General features: G+C 54.3%; 2 protein-coding genes across 9 annotated transcripts in view; both read left to right on the top strand.

The window, feature by feature from the left end:
* The first annotated feature begins 1 nt into the window (after position 1).
* On the top strand, positions 2–10,592 carry LOC141953369 (myosin light chain, embryonic). Its single transcript, XM_074891908.1, has 8 exons — positions 2–221; positions 3,676–3,929; positions 4,747–4,774; positions 7,153–7,302; positions 7,867–8,040; positions 8,454–8,531; positions 9,227–9,270; positions 10,342–10,592. Exons 1-7 carry the CDS (start codon positions 2–4, stop codon positions 9,253–9,255), a joined length of 933 nt encoding a protein of 310 aa, XP_074748009.1. The 3' UTR covers positions 9,256–9,270; positions 10,342–10,592.
* Positions 10,593–14,347: 3,755 nt separating this feature from the next.
* Positions 14,348–15,961, top strand: part of CDC27 (cell division cycle 27) — a 33,088-nt gene continuing 31,474 nt past the window's right edge. For 4 of the 8 annotated variants that reach the window (XM_074891886.1, XM_074891887.1, XM_074891888.1 and 1 more), the window contains exon 1: positions 14,349–14,634. In XM_074891886.1, coding sequence (XP_074747987.1) covers positions 14,608–14,634 — 27 coding nt within the window. In that variant the 5' untranslated portion in view covers positions 14,349–14,607. Of the gene's footprint in view, positions 14,635–15,961 lie in introns of all 8 variants that reach the window. The other 4 variants (XM_074891885.1, XM_074891890.1, XM_074891894.1 and 1 more) reach the window with 3 other exon arrangements.

Consider the following 15,961-nt stretch of genomic DNA (forward strand, 5'->3'; position numbering starts at 1 on the left):
GATGGGGACCTCAGGGACGAGCTGGAGGAAGCAAAGCCTTTGCCTGTGGACAGCCCGAGTCGCTGCCAGCCCGAGGCCGCGGGCAATGGAGAGGGCTGGTGCGTTCAGCAGGACAGAGCATCTTCTGGGAGCGCCTTCCCGGCTGCCGTGCCCGTCGAGGCGAGGTGGTGGTGGAGACACAGCCCGTTCTGGGGAGCTCAGGGCTGGGGGAGCACCCTGGGGTGAGTCGTCTGTCCCAGTGGGCGCTGCCCCGGCAGCGCTGTAGGGATCTGCTTGTGGGCTTACCAGGCAGGGGGGGTTGTCCCCCCACCACGCTTGCTCCTGTTCAGTCTCTGCGTCTTGCCTGCTTTAAGCAGCTCCTGGAGTGTGTGCAAACAATTCCCGTTCGGATGGGGATGGCAGAGGTTTATTGGCTTAGCCCGAGGTGCTAAAATCCTCTTCATTCAAGGCAGATTCCTCTTCTCTTTTCAGAAACTTCTCTCACTGCCTGGTGGCTCATTTTTCAGCTGTCGCAGCATCCCCCCGCTGCCCCTGCGCTGCTCAGTCCCCTCTAGCCCCAGACTGGTCCCAAAGAGCTGAAGGATGGTGGGGAAAATCCGAGTGATGGCTGGAGGTAGGGAGGCAGCGGGTGCAAGCACATGAGCATCCCCTCGGCACTGATGCTCCCGAGATGGGAAGTCTTTCAGCCAGATGCCAGTTTAACCCTTTTCCTTCTCTCAGGGTTGGGGTGTGTTTTGGGGGGATGTGCTGGAGTCAGTCCCGCTCCTCACTACGACGAGCATCCTGCTGCCTTTGTGCGTTTGCTTTGCAAAAGGACCTCACTGCACAACTGCGTTTAGCCTTCTGCAGCGGGGGGCTGATGGAGCAAGAGCCCCTGCTATGGCAGGAGCAGGCAGGAGCAGGCAGGGCAGACAGACAGTCCTGGCAGCAGGGATTTTCCACCCTGATGGGTGTCTCACGCAGCCCGTGAATGAGATGAGCTGAACCGACAAGGCCGGGAGGTTCTTGAGCATCAGATCAGAGCTGGTCCCGCTGCAGCTGACACCATCCCCAATCAGTTGTCCCTTGTCACCTGCAGCCCCTTGGGGAGGCCCCAGGTCTCTCCTGTGTTTTGGGATCATGTAGATGCCTGGCTTGCTCCCACCACCCTGCCAGCTCGAATGCCTTGTGTCCCCCCAGCAACCTGAGTGTTCCCCTGGGGAAACAGGGGCACAAAGCAGGGAGTCCTTGTTCCCCAAGCAGATTGTCATTAGTGGGATGAGGCTGAAATTCAACAGCCCAGTGCCAAACCCAAGGAACAGCAGGCTCCCAGCCCAGGGCCTCTCCCTTTTCCACGTAATCCATGGCCGGGCATAGCTATTGCTGCCTCTGTAAGTACCAAAATCCTGCACAGAGCAGAGCCCCCAGTCTCCCTCGGGGTTCTCCTGGCAGGGCAGCTCCTCCTGGTCCCAACTATGAGCCCCCGTGTCTGCTTGGAGGAGGGTCAGACTTTTGCTCAGCTCCTGCAGCGAGGGAAGGCGCATCAGCCGGCTGAGAGAGCAAAGCAAATCCAAATGACAGCGCTCGGGAGGTGCTGCTGTTCCCTCTGATTAAATCAGACAGAAAAACAAGCCTCTGATTTGCTTTCCCTGCCACGGCAATCAACTCTAAATCTAGGAGGGATTAGGGACATCTTCAGCAGCTGCCCATCTCCCCGGCCCAATTTAGCCACCACCCCGGCCCATCGCGTGGGCGCTGACACCAGCCCGGCAGCATCGCTCTGCCGAGCGGCACCGCAGCTCCCGTGCTGGCTCATTGGGATGCTGCATGGGCACGCAGGGCGGGAGAAGGGATAAGCAGTTAAATTGCAGGATTAATATTTTCTGAAGGCTCTTCTGGGTACTGATTTCTGACCCAGAAGCTGCTGGGAAGTGAGGAGTTCAGGGGAGGTTAATTCGGAGTCGGATGGATGCGTGGATGGATGGATGCTGGCTGGGGGGAGTCAGCAACGCTCAGGGGCAATTTGATTCCCACTGCGGGCGAAATCTGACCCAGGCTCTGAGTTTGCAGTTAGCAAAACATGTTGGGGTTTTTTTGCTAAATTACTTGCTATATTATAGAGCAATCTGGAAAGCAATCATCGCAAACGACACCCACCCAGCCCCATCATCCAGCCCCCTCGGCTCCCCAAATCCACACCAGCAATCGTGAGATGACGGCAGACAGTAAATTTCCCAGCAGTTTGTGGCTGCTCCCTCCTCCTGAAAGAACCCCGTAACCCGGCTGGTGATGGCTCAGCCTCCGGCTTGAGCAGCGTTTCAGCAGGGAAGAGGTTGGGGGGGGGCTGTGAGCACAGGGCTGAGCCAGTGACACCCCCTGTTCCCATCACTCCTCGCCCTCCAGCAGCTCCGAAACAGCAGGATTAGACCTACCCAGTCACGGCAAGCCTGAGCCGCTGCGATACGATATGACCTGAACAAGGCTGATTCAACCACCTGAAAATACAAGTATAACCGCATTTTCTATATCTATGTATAAACAAAACTTAAAATACACACATATATAATGTGTGTGTATATATATATGTACAAATATAATGGCTCAGACTCCAGCCAACGCCAAGACCTTGTAGCTCTCGCACCAGGACTAACAGCATCTCGCAGGATCCTGTTCCACCCAGCGGCTTGCAACCATCCCTGCAGCCCAATTTAAGCAAGCGCTGGCCAGAGAAATGGGGCTGTGCAGCATCTCCACAGCAGAGAAGATGCTCTCATCTGCTATAAATAATTTTTTGTCCATTTATTTCTATTACCAAAATACCAGCTCTTGGACCCCAGTGCAAACTAAGGATGGGTTTTCCTCCCCCTGTGCTCTGTTGCAATCTGGCTATGTTTAAGTTGATGGTTTAGGATGTCTTGGTATAACCCTTGAGCCCCATTTTCTGGGATGCTGAACCTCAATGACTTCTTCTGCCTCTTCGGTGGGTCTTTCAAACAGTTGGGAGAGGAGGGAGAGACCAGGAGCATCTCCCAACGGACCTGGGAGCCTGCCCAGTGCCTGGAGATGAGCTGAGAGGAGACCCCATCGCCTGCTCTGCCCCACAGGCTTTGGGGATGCATGGGACGAGTGGTGCAGTGCTGTGAAAGACCCTGAGCTGATTAATTAAATGCCTGGCTTTAACCATCTTTCTCATTACTCTCGTTAGCCATCCCGACAGAGGTGAGCACGGCTTCTCGCCTGCAGCGTGGCCTTTTCCAGGGCACAAACTCAGCCCTGGGGAGAGACTGGGGCAAACCAGACCCTGAGCATGAGGCCAGGGGGATTGTTCAGAGAGGACTGAGCTCCTTTGAAGTAGCACTTCATAAATCCTGGTCTTAAAAGGGGCTCCGCAGCGTTCGCCCTTGCAGGCCTGCCTAAAAACAGACGCGCTTTTCCCGTGGGTATCGCGGCAGGTTTATCAGCCGTTGTGTTGCTATTTTCTTGCCAGGCACCCGGGGCCATTCGTGTTTAGGTTTCCAATGATCATTTAGGAAGCAGCCCCCACGCAGCCCACCCGGTGCAGGTGCTGGAGGGGGAGACGTCCCCCCTTTTGCGGCTGGGGAGGGGCGGCTGGTGGCTTTGCTGCGCCAGGAGCTGATGACAATGGACAATTGTCAAGTTGGGGCCCCTCTCGTTTGAGTTTTCTTCCTTTTATAGTAAGTAGCAGTTGCTCCAGCAGCTGGCCTGCCCCTCCGGGTGAGGACAGGGCTCTGTATATAAGGGAAGGAGCAGACTTTGCCTTTCATCCCTCCGTTCAGTTGCTTCGCTGGACGGCAGGACTCATTCCTGCACCTTTGCAAAGACTCAGCACGATGCCGCTCAAGAAACCCGACCTGAAGAAGGAAGCAGCCAAACTGGCTCCAGCCCCGGAGCCACCCAGAGAGCCTGCCTTCGACCCCAAGAGCGTGAAGGTGAGTGAGGAATCAAGACATCACCGTCTGTCTTCGTGCCTGTCATCTGCCAGGCACAGGCGATGCAATGCGCCATGCAACCAGCATTAGCCAGGATGAAGGACAGGGTTGGGAGGGGAAAATTATCAGTTTGCGTTGATGCAGAGGGCTGGGAGTGATGCTCTTCTCACTGGGGGGATGTTTCAATCTTCCCCCACCCAGCCCTGCAGAGCATTCACCCAAGGAAACTGCTTCGCACTCGCTCCGGGACGCTGCTGCCCAGAGCTCCAGTTGCGGAGTCAAACGCCCCACAGCTCCTGCCTGAGACATCATGTCGGGGCCCCGGCAGCATTAAAAAGTTTTTCTGCCACCCACCATCTCTATCCTAAAGTATTTTGTTGCCTGTCTTGTCTCCTTCACGTGAGAGCATCTTTTATCCAAGTTTCTACAATGGGTGCTCACTTTTTCCCTCATTCCCCAGGGTTTAGTTACACTTTTAAGCCAGAGCTGTGGCAGGAGAGTTGTTAATAGCAGGCTCAGCACGGAGGCTGTTTAATCACTTGAACTAGGGATCAAGCCTTGAAATAACATCCCTTCCACCAGCGCTGACTGGTCCAAGAATCCCCGCTGCCTGCCCGCCCCTCGCCTGCTGCTGGCTGGGCTTTCCGTCAGGAGCACTCCTGGGCATGGCACGGCCGGACACGGCATGGACACGGCCCCCGTCCCGAGCAGACTGCGGAGCCTGGGGAGGGAGATGTTCAAATGCAGGGGAGAGCCCCTTCGTTACCCCAGCAGTTACACAGCACTCATGCCTGGCTCTGTTCTCTTCTCCCAACAGATTGAATTCACTGCAGAGCAGATCGAAGGTAAGTGCAGATGTCACCTACTCTCAGAAATGGCAATAGAGATAGAGAGTCCTTTTTCCAAGTAGTTTTTCACAGCAGACATGAGAACTGAGGCCCCACACATCAAATCCCCTCCTGGGGGAAAGCCCAGCAGGGTCCAAGTACCCCATTCCCTCACAGCACGCTGCTCATCCCCCAGGATGGGCTCATGAGGTTTCCTAGTAGGTAGAAGGGACATATGAAATCAGAAGGTCGGGTCCCTGACCAGTATCAGGCTGGTAAGGAGATGGGGAAGAGCACTGGTGGGAAGGGAGGAGGCAGGAGATGGAGATGGGAGCAGTGCTGGAAGTGAGGAGGAGCCAGCGCAGGGGTTTAGCTGGGACTGCAACGCAGAGCTGTCGGGAGCAATGAATGGAGCCTGGCTCCTTGCTCTGTGCTGAGGGTGCCCCAGTCAAAGAGGATAATCCCAGCTTCAGAGCCTGGCAGGGAAAAGGTATTTTTCCATTCATGGTGAGAGATGCAGCTTGGTTCAAAGTCTGGGATTTGTGTGGGAGGAGCAGCTTCTGGTGATGCAGGGACAGGGGGGCTGTGCCGGGATTAGGATTTCTCATCTCTCCATGGCCAGTTTTAATACCTCTGTGAAGACTAGGGAAGGGACAAGATCCCAGGGCAGATCCTGGTGAGAGTACTGGGAGGAGGAGACCCAGTATCCTACAGGCTCAGTCCCCAAACCAGCTTTTGAAATGAGAAAAGAGAGACAGTGGAAATGTGAGCAAGTTAAAATATGAAGATATCTGGATTGAACCTGCAGCGATGTCCCAGAGCATGTGATGTGCTCCAGGTAGTTGGGAGTGGACACCACTGAGCACCCTCGTAGCGGTGCCTCTTGGCCCAGGGACTGGCAGGAGGTCGTGTCCCTCCTTGGATCCCCCCAGAGATGGAGGGATCCCACCTGCAGAAATGGAGCCATTGTGAGGCCAAGCAGGATAACAGCAGCACCCCGAGGTGCTGGGGGGACCGTGGACAGGCCTACAGGGACAGGGCTTGGACAGGTCCACAGGATGGTGAGGCTCGGCAGAAGATATAAAGATGTCAAGTACAAAATGGAGCAAATCCAAAGCCCTGGGCAAGGATTCCCACCAAACCCAAGGCAATGCCTACCAGACTAACGTCTGCATTGCTGCATGGAGACCGCAATCACCTCATCCCATCCAACAGCAGGAGGAGCAGCAGCTCTGCTTTGCGTAAACTATTGCTGGACATCATGAAGAAGATGGACCAGAACCTGGAATTCATTAGTGCCGTGGACAAGAAACTCACAGCTCTGAGTGCTCACATGGGGAGGCTGGAAAGGCTGATTAACTGCTTGGGCCAGTCTTGCTTGCTCAGGTGGACTCGCTGGCCTGGAGGCAGCAGGATGAAATCCAGAAGTGTGTGGAGGATCTGCTGCAGGAAAACCACCATCTCGCTGCCTGCGTGGAGCCTCGGGGTCCTTGATTTGCCTGCAAGAAGGAGGGTAAGGACTTGTGGGGGGCGTTTCCTGGAGGATTGGTTTCCCACATTTTGCACCTCAACACCAGTGAGGAACCCGCTGTAGCAGAGAAGATCTTCTGGGTTGAAACGAAAGGCAGAGACCAGGCTCTGAGCAGCGCAGGTGCATGGTTATCCATGTAGCCAACACTGGGATTAAAGAGAGAATCCAGCAGCAGGTCAGGAAGCTGAAAAGCATCATACACAGAAGGAAAGCGATCCTTAATTGTTCCTAATTTAGGCCTCCTTCCTCCAGGTAAAATGTAACACTCAATGGCATGATAATTTATGGGAATGAGCTTGGAAATGAATCTCCCATGTCCTTCTACGCAGGGCTGGCATGACATGTGGTCGGCAAGGTTGGGGTGGACCTGGTCACCCTTCCCCAAACACGAGCAACACCGTGCTGTGTCTGCTGGGCTGGGGCTGGGGGGATGCCAGCAGAGCAGACAGGGTGTTGCAGGTGTCATGGGGGTGCAGCAGGAGGGTTGTGGGGTCCCCAGGAGGCCTGAGTTAAAAGGGGGAAGAGCGAAGGGATCATTCTGCAGCAGAGACAGCAGCCTGCGCCTGCAGCCGGTGCTGCCAGCGCGAGGTGGTGCAGGAATCCCAGCAGGTCATCTGGCCAGCTCCACATAGGTGGGAAAACCTGCTCAAAAAGCTGAGCGACTCGTTGAAGGAGTCTGGCAAGCTTCAGCGGCTCATTGCTCAAGCTAGCACAGGGCTGCCTGCCTTGGGCAGCAGCGAGGGGTGCCGAGGGCACCTGCCATACATGTGTCCATCCCTTCCCTGCCTGCAGGCAGGACTTCCTTCGGTGGGGTGGGAAGTGGGGCTGGCATGGCAAGGGACATCTGAGCTCTTCTTCCCTGCAGAGTTCAAAGAAGCCTTCAGCCTGTTTGACCGGACACCCACGGGAGCCATGCAGATCACCTACATGCAGTGCGGGGACGTCCTACGGGCGCTCGGCCACAACCCCACCAACGCAGAGGTCCTGAAGGTGCTGGGCAAGCCCAAACAAGAAGGTGACAGCAAACTGGGGCAGCAGGGACAGGGTGGGACAAGCAATCCCTGTGCTCCTGGGCAGCAAGTGAAGGACTACGTCCCCTGTAGGAACAGCCCTGTAAGATGAAGGAATTTGGGAAGGAAATGATGCAGAGAGGCTTCATTCCTGCAAAATTCCTTCACTCCCCCTCCCCATACCACAGCTGACATAAAGGATAGGCTGTCCTCAACTGGGGATGGTGACAACTGATGCTTAGCAGACCATATCCTGAGCTGGTGCAAACTGGTGTAACCTGACCAGTCCCAGTGCAGCCGCATTGCCCTGGTGACAGAGGACCTACCTGCTGGTTTCAATTTTTGGCTTACATCAGCAGCCTGTTGCAGCCCCCAGATGTTAACACTTTACTCCTCATATGGATCTTCCCATCTCAAGTATAATATACTAATAATCCCATCACCTTGTGGGGATTCTCCCCTGTACTAAGATGGAAATGACACCGGGAAGGTTAAGTAGGTCGGTCCTCAGAGGCTGACTTCAGTGCAGTAAAATTAATCTCTGACTCCATCTCCTCCTCCCCTTCCAGAAATGAACACAAAGATGCTGGACTTCGAGACCTTCCTCCCCATCCTGCAGCACTTCACCCGCAACAAGGAGCAGGGCACCTTCGAGGACTTTGTGGAAGGGCTGCGCGTCTTCGACAAGGAGGGCAACGGCATGGTGATGGGGGCTGAGCTGCGCCATGTGCTGGTCACGCTGGGTACGGGCTGGCCCTGGGGAGGGGAGCAGGACACAGGCCACCCCTAAGGTCTCTCTGGGCAAATGGCTCAGGTTAGTTTGGTGATCTCACACATCGGAGAGACCCTTTGTATTCTGTGGCTCGCAGGCTTTTGTAGGAGCGAATGGCCCCTGAATATGTGGCTGTTTCCATCTTATGCCACAGCTTCATGAATGATCCAGGTCAGATAGACAGTTCATAAAATCCTCAATTGTCAGACAACCATTGTGGCTTGGTCCGCACTCCACAATCTCCCACCACTATTCCCCAGTGGCACACAGCTCCTTTTTAACCCCCTTTTCCTTCCTCTGGTGGCTTTACTCTCTGGAAGAATGACAGGACAGTCCTGGTGGGCTGAGAACCCTTCCCCTCACCTCTCCATCCTCCTCTTCCAGGTGAGAAGATGACAGAAAGCGAAGTGGAGCAGCTCATGGCAGGGCAAGAAGATGCCAACGGCTGTATCAACTATGAAGGTAGGAGTGAGAGATGCCCATTGGGGCCGTCCCAGACAGGGTTGTCTTGTCTTAGGGTGCAAAATGTGTCCTCTGTGAGGACACTGGTGATAGCTGAGAGGGAGGTGTGGACCACCCTCCAAAGCCTCTCTGAGGAGAGCTGTGAGACATGTCAGCTGGGGTGGGAACAAGGCAGTTGTGCCAGTGACTTCCAGTAAAAGCAGCTGAAGACAGCATGTTTCCGAGGGTTTTGGGACTGTTTTATCCCCAGTTTTGGCACTGTTTTGTTGTAAGCTATTAAAAATAAACAAAGCCAGCATCTTTCACAGCAGAGGCTAATTGGGAACATTTGGAGACCCAGATCGCTCACAGCTCCAAGAGGGTGAAAATCTGGCATAGGGGGTGGCTAAATCTGGAAACCCCTAAAATTGGAGAACATTGAGGAAAAGAGGGTACCCATTTCCCTTGGCCTCAGAAAACTGGAGATAGTGGTACCGGCTCGTCTCCAGGAGGGGTTTGGTCTCACTCTAACCAGGTCTGGGACAGCGTGTGAAAGGTGGGAACAGAAGGAGAAAGCTCAGTCCTGGCAGAGCATGTCCCCTTCGTCCCTGGGGTGCCCCAGGCTGGGGGTAGCCCCCGCTGCCTCTCTGCCCGCCCCACCACAGCTCACAGCATGCTTTGACCTCTCATGCTCTCATTTCTCATTTTCTCCTCAGCTTTTGTCAAGCACATCATGTCTGGCTGAAGGAGGAAACTTCAGGTGAGTTTATCAGGGTGTCCTGCTGCTTACTCCAAAATTGGAACTCCTGCATATAACAGCCAGGGGCAGAGGACCCAAAACTCAACCCCCACAAGCAAGCCTGCAGTGGACTAACGCCCCAGGAATAATCCCAGCTCTGCAAGCACAGAAAAGCTGTGTTCATGATAACGAACCTCATTTGTAACTCATTCCATTTAAAATTTACTGGGACAGCACCAATCCTCTGACTGTCAATCACGAATTGTGTTGATTCTCTGCTTGGAAAGAAAGAGGTTGGTGTGGTTTATGGCAATACATTTTCTAACGCACCAGGAGCTCAGGTGGTCATCAAACAGCAGTCAGTGGAAATAAATATTTAAAAACCTGCAGCAGTGAATGACCTAATGCTAAGAAAATACTAAGTACTTAGCAAGGAAATTTCTGAACTAAGAAATATCAACATTGCCATTAACATTAGAAAGAATGTGGAAAACGTACCACTGATGCTTGTTTAGCTTTTTGTGTTCCTCTAAGTGTGCCTGAGGAAAACAGAGAATAGGTTTCTTTTAGGATGAACTATTTCTCCAAAATCTATTCACTTTAGAAGAAAATCCAAATTACTAAGAGCTGGCCCCAGTCTCCCTTGCCAGTGTCTTATGGTTTTGTTATCTCATTTACTTTTCTTAAACATTTCTCCTCTCCTCAGCTGTGTGAAAGGCAGCAGAAAAAACCCAAGAAAACCCCACAACCTTCAGATACTTCTAAATACACAAATTGAATATTTAAAATCTCTTTTTACCCCCTCTACAAATCTTTTTAAACAACAGAAGGTTAAAACGGAGACAGACAGAAGTCTGAACTTTGAATGTTCAGCATCCTTTTTATCTTGTTTTTAATCCATTTCTCTCTGGTTCTTTCTCAGCAATATAGGTGGTTAGGTGGCAAACACTGCCAGGGAGATTTAATTCTACACAAAACTATTTGCATGTAATGGTGTGGAATTACAGCTATTGACATTTTGGGTTCATCTGAGAAGGAGCACTCTCATCTCAAAGATTGATTGCGTTAAGCCCTCTCACACTTGTCTCCCAGGCTCTCGGAAATGTTTGAACTCACCTGAGCACCACGAACAGTGAGATGCCTCCATCCATGTCCCCTCCTCCCTGGATGTTGCACATCTGCAGAGATGTTTCACATGAACCACCATGAAGAGTCGGCCTCCACGTGTGTGTGACTAAGCCTTGGTATACAATGAGACATCTGCAACTTGGTTTTAAACCTTAAGTTATTCTTTACAGGTTTTGACTCTTGGCTCATTAAATTTCATTCCTTCCTCCCTTAAACAGTATCTCTGCTTTGGCTTTGGACTACTCATTGAAGCAGTACGTGGAGGAGGCCCCTTGGTCTCCACCAGCTATCAGAGACAGCAGAATGCTCCCACAGAGAGGGGAAAAAAGCAGGTTTTATGACTGCTAGATGTGAGGGAGGAGTTCAGACCTGGGGGTGAGGGTCTCTGTTCATCACCCCACCCTCAGTGTGGGGCCAGGAGCTGGGCCACGCCTTGCTGACTCTGTAGGTAGGCCTGGAGCAAAGTGAGCATAAGGGACAGGTTACGTCAGACCCCCTGTTCTTGGGAGGATCTTCACCTCCTCTCTGCCCTAAGACCATCCCCTTTTCAGACCTGTAACCCATCCACCCTCCAACATGCTGCCCCATGAGATTGCCTCCAGGTCCAGGCCGAACAGCACCGTGGAGCAAAGAGGGACCTGCTTGGCCCTGCCACAGTCCCTGTCATGGGAGAAACCAGCAGGCACCTCTCCTTCATCAACACGCTGCCTCTCCCAGCTGGAAAAGGCCAGAGGCCCTTTAAAAAACCAAAAACATCACAGAAAACATTGAAAACATTTTTTTTCCTAGATCACTGATAGGTCCAAAAATCTAGTTTTTAAGTTTCATTTCCAGGAAGTTGAATCCTGATGAATCAGCAAGGGGGAAGGAAAATGGGGGAGCAATGGGTATTTCTGGGCCGGGTCCCACCTTCACCCTCATGGCACAGGACGGCGGGTCCCTGGGGTGCGGGAAGTGTCCTTCCTGGGATGGAGCCCAGCCAGGACAGGGCTCCCTGGATGGTTCATCTCCAGGCAGACGGCGTGTTTGCAGCCAGAAGCTGTCTGGAGGCTGTGTGATGCAAGCTGGTGGCTCTCTCCCTCTTCCTACCTGCAAAAAAATCATCATAGCATCATTAGAAGTGGTGAATAATTCATGACAGATAACTCAGCCCTCCCATCAGCAGAGCACCTGGGAGCAGAAAACACTTTTCTTTGATTTGTTCCTTATTCCAACGTCCTCGCTCCGTGACTTTGACTAGAAATCGAAGGCGTTTTGCTTCGATGTGGTTGACTTCAGCTGCCACTTGCTCGTTTCTGTGCAGTGACTGAGTAACAGCTGCTTTCAATTCCCACTGCTTGATTCAAATGCTCATAAAAAGCAACATAAGCTGTTTATAGATGCAAGATTAGATTTTAGCTTCTGTCTGTGGTATTTCTACAGCTTCCATTAGGGAGAATCTGGGTATCTCATGTCTTTAACGTACTGTTTGTGTTTTAACCTGCAAAAGGACCATGGTGCAGGGTGAGAAAGGACACTGCTTGCTGCACGCTCACTCCAGGGTCACGTCTGCCCTTGCTACCAGTGTGGCATTGACTCCTGCAGAGGAACGTGCTGTTGCAGAGAGGAACCAAGCAGAGGAGAGGCGGGGGACCTGCCCAAACTTGCAGAGGAAGTCCACAGCAGAGACTGGGGGCCCTGCTAGCTGTGATATTCCTGCCCTGGCAAGCCAAGAGGCTGCACTCCCACTCCTATATGCAGGGTACAGCCTTGTATTTGAGCCTCCAGCTTCTGTGCAGACAGGAATGACACTGTAAATTAAAACCAAAGAGACTCCTGCAAAGAGACAGACAGAAAGAGAGCAATGGAAAATGACAGAGAGAACTAGAGAAAAATGTGAGGGCTGTGAAATCCAGCCTTTGAAGCACCCTCAGGGTAACAGCCAGCCACGCTTTACTTTGGGGACCTGTTCTGTCTCTAGGATAAAGCAGAGCTGATTTGTTCAAAGCAGGTTGGAATGATGCACTTGAACAGGCGCAGTATATACCTCTACATCTCTACAGCTATATATCCCTATATGTGCCTCCTCCTCTGGAAAAGCTGAGGATCCCGAGGAACAAGCAGGTTTAGTCCCATGAACATTTATAAAAAGCATCTATGGACACCAGTGAGTGACCCCACACACAGACCTGCACTTCAGGATTGCAGGAGTCTCTATAAATTGAGATGTCCCAAGACAATAGACAGCACTGTCCTTTTATAGTGCAGATGCTTTACTTGAAGTCCAGGGGACTCTGAGGAGAGGTAAAAATAACCCCCACTCTGAGGAGAGCCCTATGGCTGTATCTCCTCAGGCTGTGATAAGACAGACTCATACCAAAGATGGTCTGGATGTCAGGAGGGTGAGCGCTGTGCCTTGGGAAATGGAAGAGACAGACGGAGCCAGCTTTCATCCCGAGGAGTTATCAGCCGCACATGACAGGGCAGCGAGATCGGGGTGAGGATGATGAGTATGGACGGTGCTGCTTGAAAGGCTCCCTCGGATCCCCAGACCCACGTAGGCACACGTCACCATCATCATTGTCAGTGTGTGAGGCCAAAGGCCTTTAGGGAAGGCAGACACTGCGCTGCATCGTGTTGTTCGCACTCTTCGTGTTCAGCAGAGTGACTCAGGTCGACCTGACAGCGAGCCAGGTATCCGTCCCAGGGGGAAAGCACTGCTCCGTGACCCATTTTGTTATTTGTCTCAGGTCAAGGACTGAAGAAAGCTTTGCCTTTCCATGCCAACCTGCTCACACCCTGAAAGCAAACACCTGCAGATTCACTACAGCGATAACAAACTTGTAAAAACGCTTTTCAGAAATGCAGAGAAAGACATGTAGAGAGCGGGGAACCGGCAGGCCAAGCCCTCCTGCTCTACACGCAACTTCTCAATGTAAGCCCCAAGCACGCAGTTTTTATTCTCACGTCAAGATGCAGCCCCCTGCTCCCAGACGTGCTCTGCAGTGCTCAGCACCACATCAGGCAGTGCCAGGATCCGTCCTTCAGGCAGTTGAGTGCAAGGGTGAAAGGTACTGGAATGATACTGCGTGTGTAGGTGTGCATGCATGTGTTCAGGGGGGTGTTATGGGCTGGTTGTATTACAGGAAACCCACAGAAGGGTTTGGAGAAGGCACGCCTCTGCTACTTGGAGGTTGCTATTGATAGGTCAGTATTTTTAATAAACAGAAATTCAGTTGTGCTGCTTTATTTCATCCTTTTGGGAAAGAGAGGTCTCTGTGCCAGGACATAAGGCACCTTCTGACAGATTCAAGTTGTAATTGTTGAATTATCCCCTTGCCCCCGTACCCCAATCTGCCCATTTTACTCCTGGCTATCTTGGCAGTACCCGCCCAGCAGCACACGACCCCTCAGCACTGGGGACAGGACCGGGGCCGTGCTGACCCCACACCGGGAGCAGGGACGGGGGATCCACCCGCCGCACCCCAGCACCGGGGGCCGGGCTGGCTGAGGACCCAGCAGGCCTGAGGTTATGGCTGGAGGGAAGCCGCCGGCCAGCACCGCGAGGGATGCGGGGGGCTCCCGCCAGGCGCCCCAGCACCCAGAACACCCCAGAGCCCCGTTGTTCGGTACAAAGCTCCGGTTTCCCCCTCGCATGGGCGCAAGGGCGCTTGGAGGGGTTCACCGCGCCCCCTCACACAGGCCGCCAGCGCTGAGGGCCTGAGGCAGCCGCCGCCTCCCCGCTGTGAGGGGCAGAACTGCGCAGCCCCGTATTCCCCCCCTCAGCCGGCTGCCGTGCCGGTGCTCACGGGCACCGAGCGGAGGCCGGGGCGGCGGCAGACCCGAGCGGGCCACGGCCCTTCAGCGCCCCAGCCCGCGCCCTCCCGCCGCGCTCGGGTATCTCCGGCCCCGCTCGGGCGGCTCCGGCAGCCGAGGCGCTTCCGCCCGGCCGGGGCGGGGGGGGGCTCTCCCAGCTGTTTTCCGTCGGCGCTCGGCTCTTTCCGCCGGGGCCTTCGGGTATTTCCGGCAGGCGCTTCGGGTGTTTCCGCCGCCAGCTTCGGGCGGACTCGGCGCTCGGCCGGCCTCGTTCCTTCCCTCCCCGCCGCCTGCCCCGGTAACGGTCGCTGGGAGTTTAAATGAGCACGGGCCGGGCTGCGCCGCGCCGCCGCCGGGACTCGCGCTGAGGCGGGGCTGGGGCTGCCCCGCTCCGGGCTCGGCGAGGAGGAGGAGGCGGAGACCGGAGAGAGCAGGATGACGGTGCTGCAGGAACCCGTCCAGGTACCGACCCCTGGGCGGCTCGGGCTCGCCGCCGCGCTCAGGCCCCAAGGCCCGGCCCGGCCCGGCCTGGCCTGGCGGGGGGAGCCGTACCCGCCGCGCCGCCCGCTGCCCGGGGGAGGCCTCCCCGCCGCCGGGCCCTCTCCTGTGGCGGGGGGCCCCGCTCGGCTCGGGCCGCTCCCGGGGGGTGGGTGGGGGGCGGCTGCGGGCCCTGGGCGCCCCCCTCCGCCGGTGGGAACGGGCCCGGCCCGCGGGGCGCTCCGGCCGTTTTCCGCCGCCAGCCCGGGCTCCTCCGGCTGGGAGCCTGTGGGGCTGCTGGGCTTCGTCACTCCTTCGGGCGTCCTTTCCCCACCCCCTGCGCCTCTGGGACGAGCTGCCCTCGCCCTTTTGCCCCTTCCGGGCCCCCGGCCGGGGGCTGCCGGCCTCCCCGCAGGAGGTGTCGGTCTCCCGCCGCACAGCAGCCGAGTCGGCTTCCAGAAAAGGCCCTTTCGGCTCCCTCCGTAGATCCCCTGGGAGACCTGTTGATACCTCTCTCCATCTCGCTTACCTTTCTGCATTGGCTGCTATTTCATTTTTAAGTGCTCACAGCATGCTCGGTTCTGTACGTGTCGTGCAAATGAAGGACGTTCCTTCTTCCCAAGGAGGTAGTAGCTTCGCATTGGTGGGAGACCTAGAAGAGAAAACAATGTAAATCTCGTTTTTCTACCATATTTTAGACTCACTGCAGTTACCGTGATGGGCTTCCTGCTCATGTTCTCAGTCTTCCCATCCAAAACGCATGATTCACAGAACTGAGTTGCAGCTTCTTTCCACCTTTGCTGCGTGGCCGTTACTCTAACTATCCTGTAATCTTCATTAATCAGTCTTCTTATTTGTGTTCCTATTATTTTTTTAATGTGGTGGTGTTTTTAACGTGGTGGTGTTTTTTTCTAGTTATGCTAGGAACCTCTTGCTGTAAGTGTCTTGGTAGTACATGATTGTGTTCTGCAATTAACATAGTGAAAATTCTTGCTTTTGGCTCTCCCCTCGCCTTTTAATGAAAAGGTAGGAGGGGAAAAAAGACTTCTGTGGAAGACTTGACCCTGTCTGTGCAAGATGGTGGCAGTGATGGCACTCTTGTAGACCAGGGGTTTCTGTCCTTGATGCCACTGTTCTGTTCGTCCACTCTGAGAGCAAGAGTCAATGTGGTGCTGGAAATGCTTTTGGCCACCTGATCCCTCTTCTGCAGCAGTCGTACTTCTGCCATTGCTGGTACCCTTGGAGCTGGACTGGTGTTTTGCACCAATTGGGTATTCTAGGAAAACACGGGATTACAATAGAAAAGGAAGCA

Source organism: Strix uralensis, chromosome 22 (assembly GCF_047716275.1).
Source record: "Strix uralensis isolate ZFMK-TIS-50842 chromosome 22, bStrUra1, whole genome shotgun sequence".
NCBI lineage: Eukaryota > Metazoa > Chordata > Aves > Strigiformes > Strigidae > Strix > Strix uralensis.